General features: G+C 33.0%; 2 protein-coding genes and 1 pseudogene across 2 annotated transcripts; 2 read left to right on the top strand and 1 right to left on the bottom strand.

Annotated features, from left to right (window-relative positions):
• The first annotated feature begins 6,157 nt into the window (after positions 1-6,157).
• LOC111987268 (uncharacterized) lies at positions 6,158-6,526 on the top strand. The gene has a single exon (XM_024018965.2). The coding sequence runs from the start codon at positions 6,158-6,160 to the stop codon at positions 6,524-6,526; it is 369 nt and encodes a 122-aa protein (XP_023874733.1).
• A 5,896-nt stretch (positions 6,527-12,422) lies between these two features.
• Positions 12,423-14,087, top strand: LOC111987267 (probable calcium-binding protein CML15). The gene is made up of 2 exons (XM_024018964.2): positions 12,423-13,329; positions 13,933-14,087. Exon 1 carries the CDS (start codon positions 12,834-12,836, stop codon positions 13,314-13,316), a length of 483 nt encoding a protein of 160 aa, XP_023874732.1. The 5' UTR covers positions 12,423-12,833; the 3' UTR covers positions 13,317-13,329; positions 13,933-14,087.
• Positions 14,088-14,657: 570 nt separating this feature from the next.
• LOC111987274 (phospholipid-transporting ATPase 10-like) lies at positions 14,658-16,314 on the bottom strand (annotated as a pseudogene).
• Between the last annotated feature and the right edge of the window lie 702 nt (positions 16,315-17,016).

The raw sequence follows: 17,016 nt of genomic DNA, 5'->3' as shown, positions 1-17,016 counted from the left end.
TATTTTAAGACACTTCCTTGTCTTGAGCTCCCATAGTGCTTATCCGTATCAACCGAGTGTTTTTGCAATGTTCCCTCGGATGGCAGATCACCTCTATGGACCTCAGCTTCGGTTAGTTGAGGAGTCTCTTATCCTTGACACAACCCTCTGGGTCGTTGTGATCTAACTAACTTCTCTGTTTGCCAACATGGGTTCTTTCGATAGCGTTTACTCCCCCTCAGATGCCTTCAGTCCTCGGCATGAGCCTTAGGTCCATTATATGCATAAATAATGGGCTCCGGGGCCCAATGTCCCTACAATTATTATTAGGCGAAAATGCATTTTTCGTCCCTACATTTTGGGTCAATTTTTATTTTGGTCCCTAAATTGATTTCTTTGCAAATTTCATCCCTAAAATTTGAAAATCGTTTTTAAAATGGTCCCTACTGTGAACCAACAGACGGAACCCTCCTACGTGGCAGACGGAGTGCCCTTATTGCTGACATGTTGCTGACGTGGCCATTAAAATATTGTTAAAAATAATTATTTGGCATTTTTAAATACACATCAGCTTTTTAATTTTTTTACTCAATCCACGTCAGAAAATTTATATAAAAAAGAAATTAAAATTAAAAAAAAAACCTTAAATCTAATTTAATTAAAAAAAATATTACTTATTATTATTAATTTTCATTTCATAAGAACATTACACTTGTTCTTCGTGTTCTTCCCAATCAAACCCAGCAAGGAAGAACTCAACCCAGATTACAAGAACACAAACCCAACAACCAATAACTCAAACCCAGATCACAACAACAAAAATGAAAAAAAAGAAAAACGAAAAAGAAAGAAACAGAGATCAAACACAAACACAGACCTAGCGGTATCAAAATCTTAGCCTGAGATGATAGCAAAAACCCAGATTGACCAGAAAAAAAAATTGACAACAAACGTTGCAACCAAAATCCCAATGTTATTAAACTCTCCATCCCTCTATGAACATAAACCCAAAAAGTGAAAACACAGCAAAAACCCAGATAATGAACACAAACCCAGAACTCGACCGCCACCAGCCATGCCGTGACAACAACCAAAGCAATACAGGTCGTCGTTCATTAACACCTCTCTCTCTAATTCTCTCGCTTCCATGATTCACCTAGCTACCAACCACCTACCTGTGTTTCACAACACCCACCAACTGATCTGTGTTTCACAATACCCTCCACCAACCGATCGCAACCCACGAATCCAAACCAATCCATAACCACCACAGATCTGGGGCTTCACAACAAAACACAATAGCCACCACCAACCAATACATAACCCACGAATCCAACCAACCCACCATCCAAATTGATCCCACCGCCTTCACTCATCCATAAAAGCTCCATGGTCGAGCTTGAGAACCCGATTTAGACCAATCCCATTCTAGAGCAATCAATCGGTTAGGAGAGAGAAAGATCAAAGAGAGGGAGAGTGAGAATCAACAAATTCCTACAGCTTAAAGTGGTTGTTCATGGAGGGGCTCTGGGTGGAAGGAAGAGAGAGAGTCTGTGTGAAGAGAGAGGAAGAAAAAGAATAGATTTGGAGAAGAAAATATTCCAAAAATTCTCTCATGAGAAAAATGTTTTAAACAATTAATATATGAAAACTAATTTAATTAGAATGAAAAGTAAAAAAAATAAAATAAAAAATAATAATAAAATTTGAAAAGTAAAAAGAAAGATAATTTAATTAGATTAATGTTTATTTTAAATTTTTTATTTATTTTCTGACCTAGCTTTTTATTTTTATTTTTTTATTAATTAAAATGCTGATGTGTATTTAAAAATGCCAAATAATGATTTTTAACACTATTTTAATGGCCACGTCAGCAACATGTTAGCAATAAGGGCACTCCGTTTGCCACGTAGGACGGTTCCGTCTGTTGGAACACAGCAGGGACCATTTTAAAAACGATTTTCAAATTTTAGGAATGAAATTTGCAAAGAAATCAATTTAGGGACCAAAATAAAAATTGACCCAAAATGTAGGAGAAAGAGAAAGACATATTTTATATCAACTTTTATTTTATAATAAACCTTCAAAGTTGGTTTTTTTTTTTTTAATAAAAAATTTCTCAGTACTTCAATTGAATAATTGTAATGGATATATATGTGCACTTTATAATTTTTGCTTTTTATGATGAATTGATTTATACTAATTATGTTATAATACATATATAACATTCTCCAAAACCATTTCACGTAAAACATTACAACATTATTCGTACATCGCACGAGTAACTTACTAGTTCTTTTTTTTAAAAGCTAGCAGAGCTATGACCCCCTACCTTCTCCAATGTCACCCATTAACAAAGCTAGGAGAGAAGAAAAAACCGATTGATGTGGAAGCGAAATTCAGGATCAATATGTATTGAGAAAGTCAAGGGATACAACTTTCGTGCCATCACTCTAATGTGAATGATTGTAAAAAGTGATGGGTCAATATGGAAGTGTTTATATATGCACCACTCATAATCAATTGAATCATCAAGTTGTGATAAATGATGTGTTCATAGAATGACTAATTATATGTATTAGTTCAATTCGACATGCTACCATTATTAGTTCCTTCTTCATTTCCAAGAAAATTTGTATAATTAAGTAATTAATTAGGTTATATTGTTGTCATGCAACATTTAATTTTTCTTTTAATATGTAAATAATGTTTACGTCTATGTTCTTCAAGTTCTAGTTTCTACATACCATTATTCTACATAGTCATAGACTCATAGGTTAGACAAAGAATTTAAGTGAGGCATTTTTTTTTAAAATATTCAAATACCAATTAAATAATATTTATTTAATTTCTATATTATAATTTTGTTATTTAAAAAAATATTCTTCAAAATGCAAAATAATTAATAAAGTTTTTGTACATAGGTTTTTGCTAACATCATTTTTTTTTTCTAATGATAATCCCTAATTTTGCTAGTTTTTGAAAATTTTGAAGATTTTTGGTCTGCCTGCTCGGCTTCTTGCATTTAAAGTGAGTCGTGTATGATGTATCTAGTCCAATGAGACTATATTATGGAAGAAGATTCGGGTAAAATATGTACTAGTTCCACTGGAATAAAAAAATTGACCTATTTTTATTTGGTATTTTGGCTTAAATTCTTTGACTCCTTGGTACTCAATCAAATTCTCTTTTTTGAGGATTGAATGCACCCATGTAGTCCTATATTTTTTTAATGTCTATATTCTTTCTTTTATATTGAAGATTAGGCCTGTCCAACAAAACCGCCGACTTGACCCACCCAGCCAAACCTACCGGACCTGAACCGAAAACTGCCCTGCTCAACCTGACTACCTAGCGGTCGGTGGCGGGTCCCTGCCATCCCAAACCGATTCCAGTGGGTTGGATGGTGGGTCTTCCCTTCCAAAACCTGATCCACCCGACTCGATGGTGTATATAACCCAGTTCTTAGTCATTTTGTATTCTCCATTACAGTTTAGAGTTCAGACCATCACCAGCTCACTCACCCTCAATTTCTTTGTCCACTCCCTCTCCCAGTCTCCCCTTAGAGTCTCACGCTTTCGATCTCTCTCACGCTCAACAGCCAACATCATTGCTAGCCAACACCATTGCCGATCTGAATCTTTAGATCTTTGGACCTCCACCATCGCTGAGCTACGATTCTCCTTCATCGCACCATCGCTAAGCTATGAATCTCCTTTATTGCACCATTGTCAATCTACAAGTAACAGTCTTTATTTCTTCGTTTTAGTCTCATGCAAGTTCAGATCTGCTATTATTTCTCTCTATTTCTGTTTGGGTTCTTCGGATTTGTGGTTACTAATATTTGAGTTTGTAGATTTGTTCTTAAGATTTGTGAAATTTGCACCAAGTTTCGTTTTTGTTTTCAATCTTTTGGTCGAGTTGGGTTCAACCGCCGTCCACCCAAGCCTAATCTGACTCAACCCATAGTTTTTCGCGGTCGGCGGCGAGTCTGCCATTCTTCAACCTGATAGAGTCGTGTTGGTTTCGGGTTGAACCCAAACCTGAGCCAACCTAACCCATGGACACTCCTATTGAAGATCATCAAAATAAGAGAAAAAGGTTTTAGCCTTTTCCTTTGTTTTGGATCGGAATGGAATGAAATGTCTTGTTACTTTTTGATACCTTAAGTTTCAAGATAACACCCTTAAACTATGAGGTTTAAAATGTAATTTTGATTTTTGGGTAAAATACAATTAATTTAAGATTTCAATTGAGTTGGATTTTTATTGACCAAATAGTTTGAGGGTCTTCTTAAAATTGGGGAAAGCGTGTACAACTTAATCACTTTTATTTATTTATTTATTTTGTTTTTTTGTGAAATCAATTATTATACTTTGTCTTGTTTGTAATGGGGCCATGGAGGGCTGTCGTAGGCCTAGAGCCAACCCTGATAGGCTGCACTTGTTCTAGTCTTCTAGATTGTAGGCTGCACGGGTTGATTAATAATATTTCATGGTGGTGGTTTGGCCAGTTGTGACTACAATAATTGTGAAAAAAATCAGGTTATGAATTTTTAAAATAAGCTAATGATTTTATTATATCTGCTTCAGTATTTAAACATTTTTTTTACCGAGTAATTATTTTTTAAAATTGTTAATTGAGTAATATTTTAAAATTAAATCATTATTTTTGGGAGAAAAAAAATCACTCTCTAGAGACATAATCAAATAAAATTCCATTTAATTTAACATAATTATCTTTTAGTAAGAATTTTAGCATGATACCAAAAATTATTTCTTAGAAGAATGATTCTACCATAATTAAAAATTTATTTGCAGTTGTTTTTCTAAACGCAACCTTAATGAGTAGAATTTTTTACTCTAGCCTAAATGCTTGGTTACAAATTAGAATAACTTTTTCTCTCTTAACTCCTCTAATGGGAATTAGGTTTTATCTCAAGTCTTTGATATAATATTCAGGTTTTTCACAGCTAATTTTTCCCTTAATTTCTTTTTTTTTTTTTTAAAAAAAAAAAACTATATTCCAATAGTCTTAGCCTGAGAACGGTTAAAAAACAAATAAGAAATCATATTGCAATAATTTTAGTTTGAGAGTGGTTATGGTGCTAGCTACTATGGTCACGTCTAGATATACCACATTGGCTGCCCCCCACTAATCATTTTTGATTTACCAAAAAAAAAAATCACGAGTTTAAGATTGTTACAAATTAAATCTTATACTTTGACTAATTTTGAATTGAGCCATGAACCTTTAAAATCCCATCGATTTAAATTCTAGACTATTCAAGTTTGATTTGGAATTTAAATTGATTCTATTATAATAATATATGCTTTGATTTGAAACTAACAAAACTTTAAGGTTTAATTTATAATAACCTTAAATTTTAAGATTTAATTTGAAACTATAAGGTTTAATTTGAAAATATTCATCTAATATAGGGTTTAAAATGTGATTTATTTATTTTATTTAAATAAAAAATTAATATTTGTCTATTTGATAGGACGCCAAAAAAAAATTTAGGAATTATATTTATTAGCTAGATCTTGAACTCTTGATTAAGCTTTTTTTTTTTGGGTACTTACTTATATAGGGATGTGTGCTCAGTCCCATAATTAGTTGTGTTATTAATTTTAAGAATTTTTTTTCTCCATTTTTCGACAAAAGTTTTTTTTACAACAAATCTCTCAATTGCTAAATTGGCCGACTCAGGGTAGTGGCGAAAAAGTGATGGCTCCGTGAGTATCATTGTGTCTATTACTCACCGTCTAACAATTCAACAATTGTGAAATTTTTTTGGGAAAAAAAGTTATTTGCGTAGCATTATTGAATTAACAAAGAAAGGATTTAGATAATCATGATCAAACTAACCACATGGGATTCACTTTAACTTTAGCAAAGGAATCTCTACCTTCTTTACGAAGGAAAAGGCCACTTTCTGCGAGGCTTGCAAAATGCAAGCATGCAAAACTATATTCAAAGTAAAACAGAATAAAAAAAACAAAAGAAGTGTTTACTTTAACCCTTTCCATGTTGTATTCCACACATTCATGCACTTACGGCCGGCCGGCTAAAGAAGCAACAGTAAAACTTTTATCACAACAGCTGCAAATATATATATATATATATATTTCCATTTCACAATAGAGATGTTAATTCTACTTCTTCAACAACAGCTATGGCATCACCATCACTGCCTATGCAGCAACAGCCAGCAGGGGAAACCTTGACTTATAACCCTGTAGCTGTACAAAACAATAATGCTGCTTGGAGTTCTTCTGGATCTATAGGTCCTTTCTTTGCAGTGATGTCTGTCCTAACTGTTCTCGCAATTCTTTCGTGCTTATTTGGCAGGATGTGCACCAAAGAGGCTGTTACTCCATTAGAGAGTATCAAGGATAGAGGCTGCCTCGGGTGGGTGAAGCGAAAGTGCAGGCAGTGTATGTCTTGTGATGTTAAAGTTGGAATGAAGATGATGGCTTTTGGCAAAGGAAGAAATGATTGTAACGTTAAAGATGGAGAGGTTCAACAACTTCCACAACCTTAATTGAAGGTGGGCTCATGCAAACTTGGCTAGATACCTGGTAGTTTACACTGGATTTGGTCTCAGCACAAGTTGTAAGATGTAACATTGTATATTAGTATCCCTTGAGAAATGGCTTTTGAATGGAAATTGTAAGAGACTTTCGGTTTTTGTTTTGAACCTTGACTCTTTTTGATCAATAATAGTGTCAAAAGCAACTAAAGTAATTAGATTAATTGCTTCCCTACTCTGGTTAGCTATGTTAAATCGATTAGCCATAAAGGGGAGACAACTTGTGTTTTTCTGCAGTAGGGCTATGTTGTGTACAGAGTGGAGTGTCCTTACTTTGTAAATTTGTATATTGATTGGGTTGCGTGTGAAATATAATGTTTGCTTGGAGTTGTGCAATATAAAGTTATATAATGTACAATATAGTGTATACACACACACACATATATATAAAATAAAATTTTCTTTAAATCATAAAGGTGATGATCTAAAGTGGGAGGAACAAGAAGTAAGTTGTAACATAGCATATATAGTATCCCTTGAGAAATGGCTTTTGAATTGGAGTTGGAAGAGACCTTTGGTTTTTTTTTTTTTTTTTTTTTTTGAACCTTGACACTTATATTTTGATCAAAATAAATTAGAGTTAAAAGCAACTAATTAAATGGATTAGTTATTGCTTCCATTCTCTGGTTAACAGCTATGTTGAATAGATTAGCCACAAAGGGGAGACAACTTGTATTTAGTGAACGAGTTTGGTGGAGGATTATGGACATGTGTCTGATTTTCAATCCAAATTCTGATTGGAATAAGCTTGTGGAATCTGAAAAACTGGAAAGAGAAGAGCCACAAAGCCATAAAATGTAAGTTGGCGTGGGGGTTTTTCGGTTTACCAAATTTTTGTCCAAAGAGGAAGGTATGCATCAAGAAGTCAGGTGGAAAGTGACAGAACTCTGTTTTGTTGTTCGGGGTATTTCAACATCTGTTCTTGGTTTGAATGTGCCCTGTTCTTTCTATGCAGTTTTGCTAGTCTTGTGAAGGGGTTAATTTTGTGGTGTTGAACTTAACTGTTTCCAAGGTTTGTCATTAGGGGCATGTAAATTTGTTTGCTCTTTTCAAGATGGTTTCTATGAGATGAACAGAGTGGAGTGTCCTTACTACGTAAATTTGTATATTGATTGTGTTGGGCAATAAAATGTTTGATTGGTTTTATATATACTAGTTTGGGTGGTATGTGCAAGTCACGTGATTCCTCTTGAGTGAGAAAATTAAGATATAACTTCTGTTTGAAAAAGTCTAAAACGATGTACTTAAATTTAAAGTAACTATTTAACATATGAATTTGTTTATTATAATAGTTTCTTACAACTTATTTGCTAAAGGCAATATTTACTTACCGAAAAAATTCTAAGAATGATAACGAATGTCATCATCTTCCAATAATAAGTAACTGAGTTTTGCTAAGACATTATCACGAGATTTAAATTTTTGCAATGAATGATAACACATGCTACAAATGAAGATTTCATCAAATTAAGTTTCACTATTTATTTTTAAGTTATTTTAATAAACTATTGTATTTTTTGTTTTGATAATAACTTAGTTTTACATGATGTGTTTTTGTCATATAATTATAAATATTTTCTGTTCTTTAATTTGTATTATCTAGTTTTATTTTTTCAATTTCTTTTGATAATTCAATTTTTTTTTTTAATTAATCTATGCATCACACAATTATAAGTTTATACTTATATATATATATATACACAACTTTGTAGCTCACTTAATGTAAAGAGTTCTTGCATGACCAGTAGCCAAAAATGTCCATGTTTTGTTCTCACTAGATTTTGAACTTATTTGATATAAATTATAATTTTTTTTCCTCGTGTATTCTATTTTTTAATTAATTTTTTTAATAATAATTTGATAATTGAGAGATAAGAGACCTAAACTTTGGACGTTTCTTTAAAAACACAAAAAAAAAATGTCATTTAAAATACAAGACTCTTAATTAATAGGTGAAATTATACTATTGGTCCCTCAAGTTTACCATGTTTGCACAATTAGTCCCTTAAGTTTCAACTGAGCGCAATTGGTCTCTCAAGTTTTTATAATGAGTGATTTAAGTCATTCTGTTAACTTCTGTTAGTGGTGTTATTTACATGGCTAAAGAAATAATGACCTGACTTTTTTATTTTTATTTTTTATGAGGTGGCATTTCTTTTTGTTAAAAATTATAAAATTGAATTTACACGTAAGAACCATCCCGAATCATGAATCAAATTGGTAACTAGAATCATCCAAATCAAATTTGAATCTCCAAGTCCACAATCTAAAATGGGTAAGAGAGAGAGAGAGAGAGAGGAGAAGCTACCCTCCTTTCTCCTCTTTGGCTAGCCACTACCCTCCACCTCCCTTCTCCTCTCCGGCCAACCAAACTTAGGTATTGCTATTTTCCTCTCTTCGGGGCTGTGCAACCCATCTTAGAGATTTTAAGAAGTAATCAAATTAAACCTGAGAGAGCAATTTAGAGAAGAGAAGCTGGTCATCGATGACATCGTCTTGGACGAGGCAATCAGTACTGGAGGTTTCTTTGATTTTCCTCTCTTCAACAATTCTCTAGATTGCGATATTAATATTGAGTTCTAGCTCCACCTTTTGATTTGACTCCCATCACCAATGACTGAGAGATGCAACTTTGATGAGAAGAGAAACTAAAGACTATGAGGGAGAGTTCAAGAACCAGTCAAACCTTTGATCGGGTTTAGTTGGTATTGCGTCTGAATGAAATATCAATTTTTTATTTTGAAATTATGAATGTGTCAAAATTAGTTAGGTAGTGTACAAATATACAATCTAATCTTTTGCCTCTTCGTTTGGGTGACCTTGGATGATCTTCGTTTGGGTGATCTTGGATGACCTTTGTTTATCTGTATATATTAAGAGGATTCAGAAAGTTAGTTATTATTATTATTTTTTTTTTGTCAAAAATACTCATAAATTAATTAACCAATAACTTAAAAATGAGGTTAAAATAGTAAACTGAAAAAAAAAAGTTAGTTATTACTTTTTTTTACTGTAAAAAATACTTCTACCTAAAACTTAAAAATGTGGTTAAAATAGTAAATTGACAAAAATAATAAATTCCTACTTCTACATTAAAATGTTTTCCTGCTTTTAATAAACTTCTATTCTTACGTTGATTTAAATTCACATTTCTACTCATTAACTCCCTACAAAATAAGATTGCTCTTTTATTAGTTTTAAAACTCCTTCAATCTACAAAACTCACCCCACGCATGCCTTTAGCTTGACAGCATGCCCATGGTGACGTGCCTTGGCCTTGGCTGTTGCATGCCTTGGCCTTGGCAGTGTGCCCATGGCGACATGCCTTGGCCTTGGCCCTTGCTGCGTGCCCTTGGGGCTTCTAAAAAATGGAACGGTTTCTCTGCTTCCACACAACATCACAGTGAATGGCACCAAATAACAAAAAGTCTTTTGCTCTTTATGGCAGTACTACTATATTATTATTATTTATTTTAAAAAAAGCTTCTTCATTATATTGGAATACACGCGTGCTCAGAGGCTAGTACTAATTATTATAATTTTTTAATTAAAAAAATATATCATTGTTTCGTTAGCTACATAAGTAATACCACTAATTAACAATAGTTAATAAAAAGACTAACACAACTCATTTTTTAAACTTGAGACACCAATTATATTCACTTGAAACTTAAAGGACCAATTCTGTTCTCAGGATAAACTTGAAAGACCAACATTACAATTTGTCCTAATTAATACCACACAACAGTATCCTTTTGTCTACCCTTTTCCATCCCACAAACTTTTTCATCCTAAGAAATTGAAAAAGTCAACAATAAGCGAACGCCTTATTTTGGTGTGTTTGACTTTGATCGCGACAATTAAAGTTTGACTGCTACAAATCCCTAGTCCCTACCTTTCACTGTAGAATTAGTCCTCTATAACAACGGAGCTCAAACTTCTTCTTCCTTTGGTACCTAGTCTATAGGTCAAATCTTATCTGCTAGCGTTAGCGCTTATTTGTTGCTTGGTCGGACACGTTCATCGATTCATTAATAGCCTATTAATTGCTTGAGCGGTGCTAATGAATAAATTTTTAAACCAAAAAAAGAAAAAGAAAATGACCATAGTTTTAACATTAAGTCAACTATTTAATTTTACCGCTATGACCAATTCCTACCTGCAGCGGCAATAAATTAACACTTACGCTTTCATTATTACTTTCAATCCGCATTCTTTGGCGCTTTGTTTGGGTATTTTAAATTTGTAAAAAACATAATGAAGGTCAAACTTAGGTCAAAACAAAGGAGCTACAAAGAAGGCATAATCGAAGGCAGAAAAATAATATATATATATATATTATACTATTTTGAGTATATTGCTATCTGTGATCTACTTATTATGTTTTCACTTTCCACGATTAATTTAAACTCATTATCAAAATTATTTTTTTATCTATTAGTAACAGTTTGTCATTTAAAATTTGTTGTAAAAAATATTGTAAAAATATCATTTTTTTTATCATAACACCAATTAGTTTTTGACTTAAGATAAGTTGAATTAAGTGAAACTCACTTATCTAATTTCTAACCTAGTTCATGGATCCAAAATATGCAATTATATACCAGCTTGAATCCCGTAAAATGAAATACTTGAGTGTGTGTGGGTGAATACTTTTTTTTTTAGTTTGGACATGTATGATGTATCTTCTTCTTTCTTTCTTTCTTTTTTGGCTGAATATGTATCCACCTCAAATGAGCTGTAGGGAGCGTGGTTGATATATATATATATATATATATATTTGTAAGTGTGTGTTAGGACTTAGGATATATCATATAGCAGTGATGGGGCCATAGGCAATGCAGAGTTTGTCGCATACAAAGCTACATGAGCTTATCACCAATCTTTTCACTAAAGAATGCCATATCAAACTGATTATATTTCACCTCCCATAGTTTTGATTTAATTATTTAATATTACGGATTATTTTTTACTTTTTTTTTTATAATACACACACCAATCACTAAATCAATATTAATTTTAATATAATCAAAGTTAAAAAAAAAACAAAAATACCAAGCTTGATAAAATCATGTTCAGCTATTTTCCTGGAACAAATAAAAGAAATTATTTATATTTTTATACCATACGCATGGAAATTTCTAGATTAATTTGATCTCTAAAGTAATTATAGAGCATATAATCTACATGTAACAGCATCATGTAATTTCTACAATGTACTGCTGTATTATATAGGATTCGATTAATGGCTCGTATAATTTTTCATCTCTTTTTTGTTTGTTAATATTTTTTTAGGATAAATACTCTTACACACATCTTGTTACAAACAAATTTGTGTGTAAAATTTTTTTAAACCAAAAATTTCAATTTAAAACATTTTACACTGATATCGTGACTTCAATTTATATACGATTTCAATTTTTAAAAAAATTTTACACACAAGTTTGTATAACAAGGTTTCCATAATAAACCTACTCTTTTTTTTTTCTTTTTCTTTTTTTTTTTATAATTTTTTATGTATACCAAAAGTTTGTACCTGGTGCACATTTATTTTTCTTTGTACCCAAATATTGTATCCAATTAGTGCACAAACTTTTCATGTCTATTAAATTTTTTGATGGAAGACACTTACCATTATACTAAGACCTAACCCTTTTATCCTCTCCAAACCTCCACCAAATCCATAAATGGGTGAAAAGTACGACAAAATCTATTGATATGATATGATTTTTGTAAAAGAACTAATAATGGTTCGTTTGGTATATGTGTTTAAATAATAATTTTTAAGTTTTTAAAAATACTTATGAGTGAAAAAATATGTATAAATACATGTAATATTGTTTAAAACTAAATACATATGTTTAAGCACATATACCAAATAATTTATAAATAACTTGAAATAGGCATAAAATTTGAAAGCACATTAAATAAAACAATAAAAAAGTAAAAACAACCAACATCCCCAAAAAAAAAAAAAAATCCAAGGAATCTCAGCCTTCCATAGATGTGACAGCAAATAAATCCACCGACACGCTTTCTGTTCACAAATAGTCAAATTTAAAAAAGAAAAAAGAAAAACTCAACCTCCCAACAATCAACCCCATAACATAACACCTCCGCCCAATAAGACCAGAACCACACCACCACCACCATTTATACATTCTCTTATACTATCACATATCATTCATTACTATCAATCTTTTTGTTCTTCCATTCTTCTAGATTAGGTTGCTTTTTTATTTATGTTATTACTACAAAAATGGCTGCACCTCAACTTGATCATCTTAATCAATTAAAAGCCATATTTGCAAGATTTGACATGGACTCAGATGGCAGCCTGACCATCCTAGAGCTTGCAGCACTCCTAAGGTCCCTAGGACTCAAGCCATCAGGTGACCAAATTCATGTCCTATTAGCCAACATGGACTCCAATGGGAATGGCTCTGTGGAATTTGATGAATTGGTCAATGCCATATTGCCTGACATGAAGGAAGAAGTATTGATAAACCAAGAGCAACTTATGGAGGTTTTTCGTTCCTTTGATAGGGATGGCAATGGCTACATTACTGCGGCTGAGTTAGCAGGTTCTATGGCCAAAATGGGTCAACCACTAACGTATAAGGAGCTGACAGAGATGATCGAAGAGGCTGATACCAATGGAGATGGTGTCATTAGCTTCAATGAATTTGCGGCTGTAATGGCTAAATCTGCCTCAGATTTCCTAGGCCTCTCTTCGTGGTGACTAATGTTAGGTGGTATGTTAATTGTTTTTGTTGAAAACATGCTGATACATTCATTGGTGTTAAACTTATCGTCTTTGTTCGAGTAATTGTAGATTGTTACGTGTAGATTTTGATTATTTGGTTGTAGAAATTAAATGTACATGGTTGAACAATAGTCCTTTATTAATGATTAAGAACATGGAAATGAAGTGCACGATTAAATTGTATTGCATAATTGTGTTTTACTAAGATGATCTATATGACATGGAATTAACAATTAAGGCTTGATGTAGCTATATAGAACATTGTGGGCACTGTCTACAACAAAATCAAACTTAATCATGAAGATCATTACATGGATTAGCAAGGGTGCCTAGAAAAGAAATCAAAGCAAAACAATATGCATTTTTTTTGGGGATGGTTGATAATTCGTGACTGGACCATTAGTTTAAAACTTTCGAGATCAGATTCTTCTCTCAGAAAACCCATTCAATACAAACATTACATAAGAGCTACCGAATCTGGTAACTTTGTCCCAGTTTGCACACATTTTATTATTATGTTTGGGAGCTTATAAAGGAATGGCATGGAATCAAAGAAGCATTCTCTTACAGCCTTTCTGTTCTTTCCAACTAGGCTTCCAAACAGAAGAATATATGATACATCTGCACATTTTGGGCTCCATGATAGAGCTCTCTATTGACAAAGATGTCAAAGTCAGTATGTCCAGTCTCCAGATCAACCTCTCTGCATAGAGGGCTACGTAATAAGCTATGCTGCAGAGAAGCTACCAAGGTGAGACAGCCAACTTAAAAATAAAGAATCGAGAATAGTTTGAGTTTCCCCACAGTACGGTTTAATTTAAGGAATCTCATATATGCAATTGCTTTAGGGATTCCCATTTACTTAATGTTCAAGCTGCTTGGCATTTCACCCTAGGAAGAATTAATTTTTTATGATATAGTCACAGCGCCATCCATTGACCAACTTCCATGAACTTTTGCCTTCATGGCCATTAAATGGTTGCTTTTGAAGCTGGGCTAAAAATTATAGTCTTGGATAATTAGTCTCTATTTTCAATTGAAGTCAACTGGGCTAAAAATTCTAGTTTAAGGACTAAAATAGTAGTTTGGCTAAAATTAAACTGCTCTTAGTAGACAGACTTTTCAAAATAAAACGTGCTTAATATTATTGCATTGCAATATAACTGCCGTACTCAATGTACAAAACACCCACTTTTGTGAGGTTTAATAGAGGTGATTTGTAAACAGCTTTGACATTTTTTTCCCCTTTTTTGGGAGAGACTAATTCCTAGATTCGGACCACAATGATGACAATTTATGCTAAAAAGAAAGTTTGTGCTAAGAACCTGTCAACAATGGCCGCTTATCTTGCAAGAATTTGAATGTTGCCTTAAAATGGGATGTATATCTTACAGTCGAACTCCTAGGCCCTAATGATCTCTGCTGCACAATATGACAGTATTCAGAGTGATCTTATTGCCCATCTGCTCTTATCCACTGTATCATCTGATGGATGGATGCATAAGTGAAATATGGGATAAGAGAAGAGATTAGCACAAACAACGTGAGGAGCCAATAAGAAGGGGCTAGTGCACAGGCTTCAATAAAGACCTTATAGGCAGTTGTTGATATTTTGGGGTCCATTGCTCCAAATGCCAAGAGGAATATATACCAGACTACAATGGCGGTCCAGATGAAAAAGTGTAGTAGAAATGTGAAATAGTTGATGGATATTTCCAATTGACAGTTCACCATCCACAAAAGGCAAGTGTACATAGTGGTTTCAAGGATTTTCAAATCAACAACTTCTCCACCTTTAAGGAAGGCTTGATGCTTCATTGCACTCATTCAAAAGATGAAGATCGAAGTAGCACTCAGTACCCCCATTCAATACCCAACCAAGGATTTGAAACCAGCTAAATAGGACATTTTGTACACCTTCTTGGTGCAACAGAACGCACTGCAAGGATTAGCAACAAGATATTATACCAATGCCATTTACTTTTGGGTTTCAAATTTTGCGAAAATTTCAAATTTTCCATCAGTATATCTTAGTCTTAAATTTTTATCAATTTAGAGTGACAAAAGATAAGCATCACTACACAGGATTTGCCCTCAGACAAAGCCTGTCAGAGATACCCTGGTCAAAGACTTCTACAGCTATCACAGGAAGTAATGTGAAGATGACATCATGAAGTGTCAGATACCAATCATTTTAGTCAGGTTGGCCTGAGAATGATGCATACACCTCAAAGAAGAAGTGAGTGAAGCCAAAAGCAATTCTTGTAAAAGAAATAGCATATCTGTTGATCAGCAAAAGGATAATGTGAAGTTGTAAACCATCAACTTATTTGGGTTAATTTTAGGGTTAAGAGTGCACCATTAACAATTAACAAGAACCATAACTTCTTGACACCATCTATCAACTATAAAGAACACAATAGTAACTTCAGCTAAAAAAGAACACAATAGTAACGATGTAGTCACTTGGAGCTTTTCGCTGTCATAGGGCCAATATGTAGAATATTACATTACATGTATAATTTTCATTATAGGAAAGCATGAATTTAATCACTTAACTACCATTCTAACAAAGTGACAATGTCCTTCATGTGTGGGCTCAACTCTCCCTCAATAGTTGGGTCAATATGTGGAATTTTTAACTTTCAAATGGGAGGTAGAGTGATACAATGATACACTATAACGTATTCCACAAGTTTAAACTAATAAGAAATGAGGAATTTAATGACTTAATCATTATTCTTACAAATTTTATATTGGGGCAAAGTTCACTGATTTAGATTCATTGCATGAGAAAATATTTTCAAAATTGAGTTATGGGTTAATATAAGAAAGCTACAATTTAGAGGCATATAATCTTACATTTCCAAGATCATATGTTACCATTAATGAGATCCTTCTATAACACTAATGCCCGTGCACAAGAAGCAAACTCTCCAAATATCAGAACTGAACAATTGCAATGTCACTTGACATGACTGCCTGGAATTTTGGAGAGAATTATTTGTCAGAAAGAACAACTGAAAACAAATGTAAGTGAGATTAATTTCCAGATGGGAGTGAAATAATATACTGAAAATCTGTTCTGCATATACCTGCATTCCCTCAACACAACTGATACCAACCCCAATATCTGCCTCTTGAAGAATTACAACATCGTTTGCTTCATTACCAATTGCTGAATTGTGTTTCCTATTCCAACTTTGACCAGTCTTGTAACCTAGATTATCAAGTAGCACCTATTTTTAGACTAAAATATCCTCATAATCGTTAGTAGAAGCCTAGACTTGCTGGAACATTTTGTTGTAAACAAGATAGTATAGCCAATTCGAGATGACCAATTTCCTGAACTTGAGAGAGAAAGTAGACATTTTTGGTTAATTTTTTGCTTAATTCTTATTAATGCATTCAGCTTACATAAATAGCTGTTATCAAAGAATGAACGTACATAAATAGTCAATGATGAGATAAACTCATCAACAAATCCTAAAACATAAGAACCAATCCTATCCTAAAACATGGGAATTAATTTGAATAAAAATAAACAACAATACTAATCTATCTAGGAAGCTTTATTCTATCACTAAACTAAATTCAAATATTTATCCAGCACCTGGGTTATAACTTATAACACATTTCCACCAGTTACAAGTCTGTTCTTTGCTTTAATGTATTA

The sequence above is a fragment of the Quercus suber genome, unplaced genomic scaffold (genome assembly GCF_002906115.3).
Source record: "Quercus suber isolate HL8 unplaced genomic scaffold, Cork oak 2.0 scaffold_20, whole genome shotgun sequence".
Taxonomy (NCBI): domain Eukaryota; kingdom Viridiplantae; phylum Streptophyta; class Magnoliopsida; order Fagales; family Fagaceae; genus Quercus; species Quercus suber.
The sequence above is the reverse complement of the archived record's forward strand: the minus strand, read 5'-3'. Positions and strand labels throughout refer to the sequence as shown.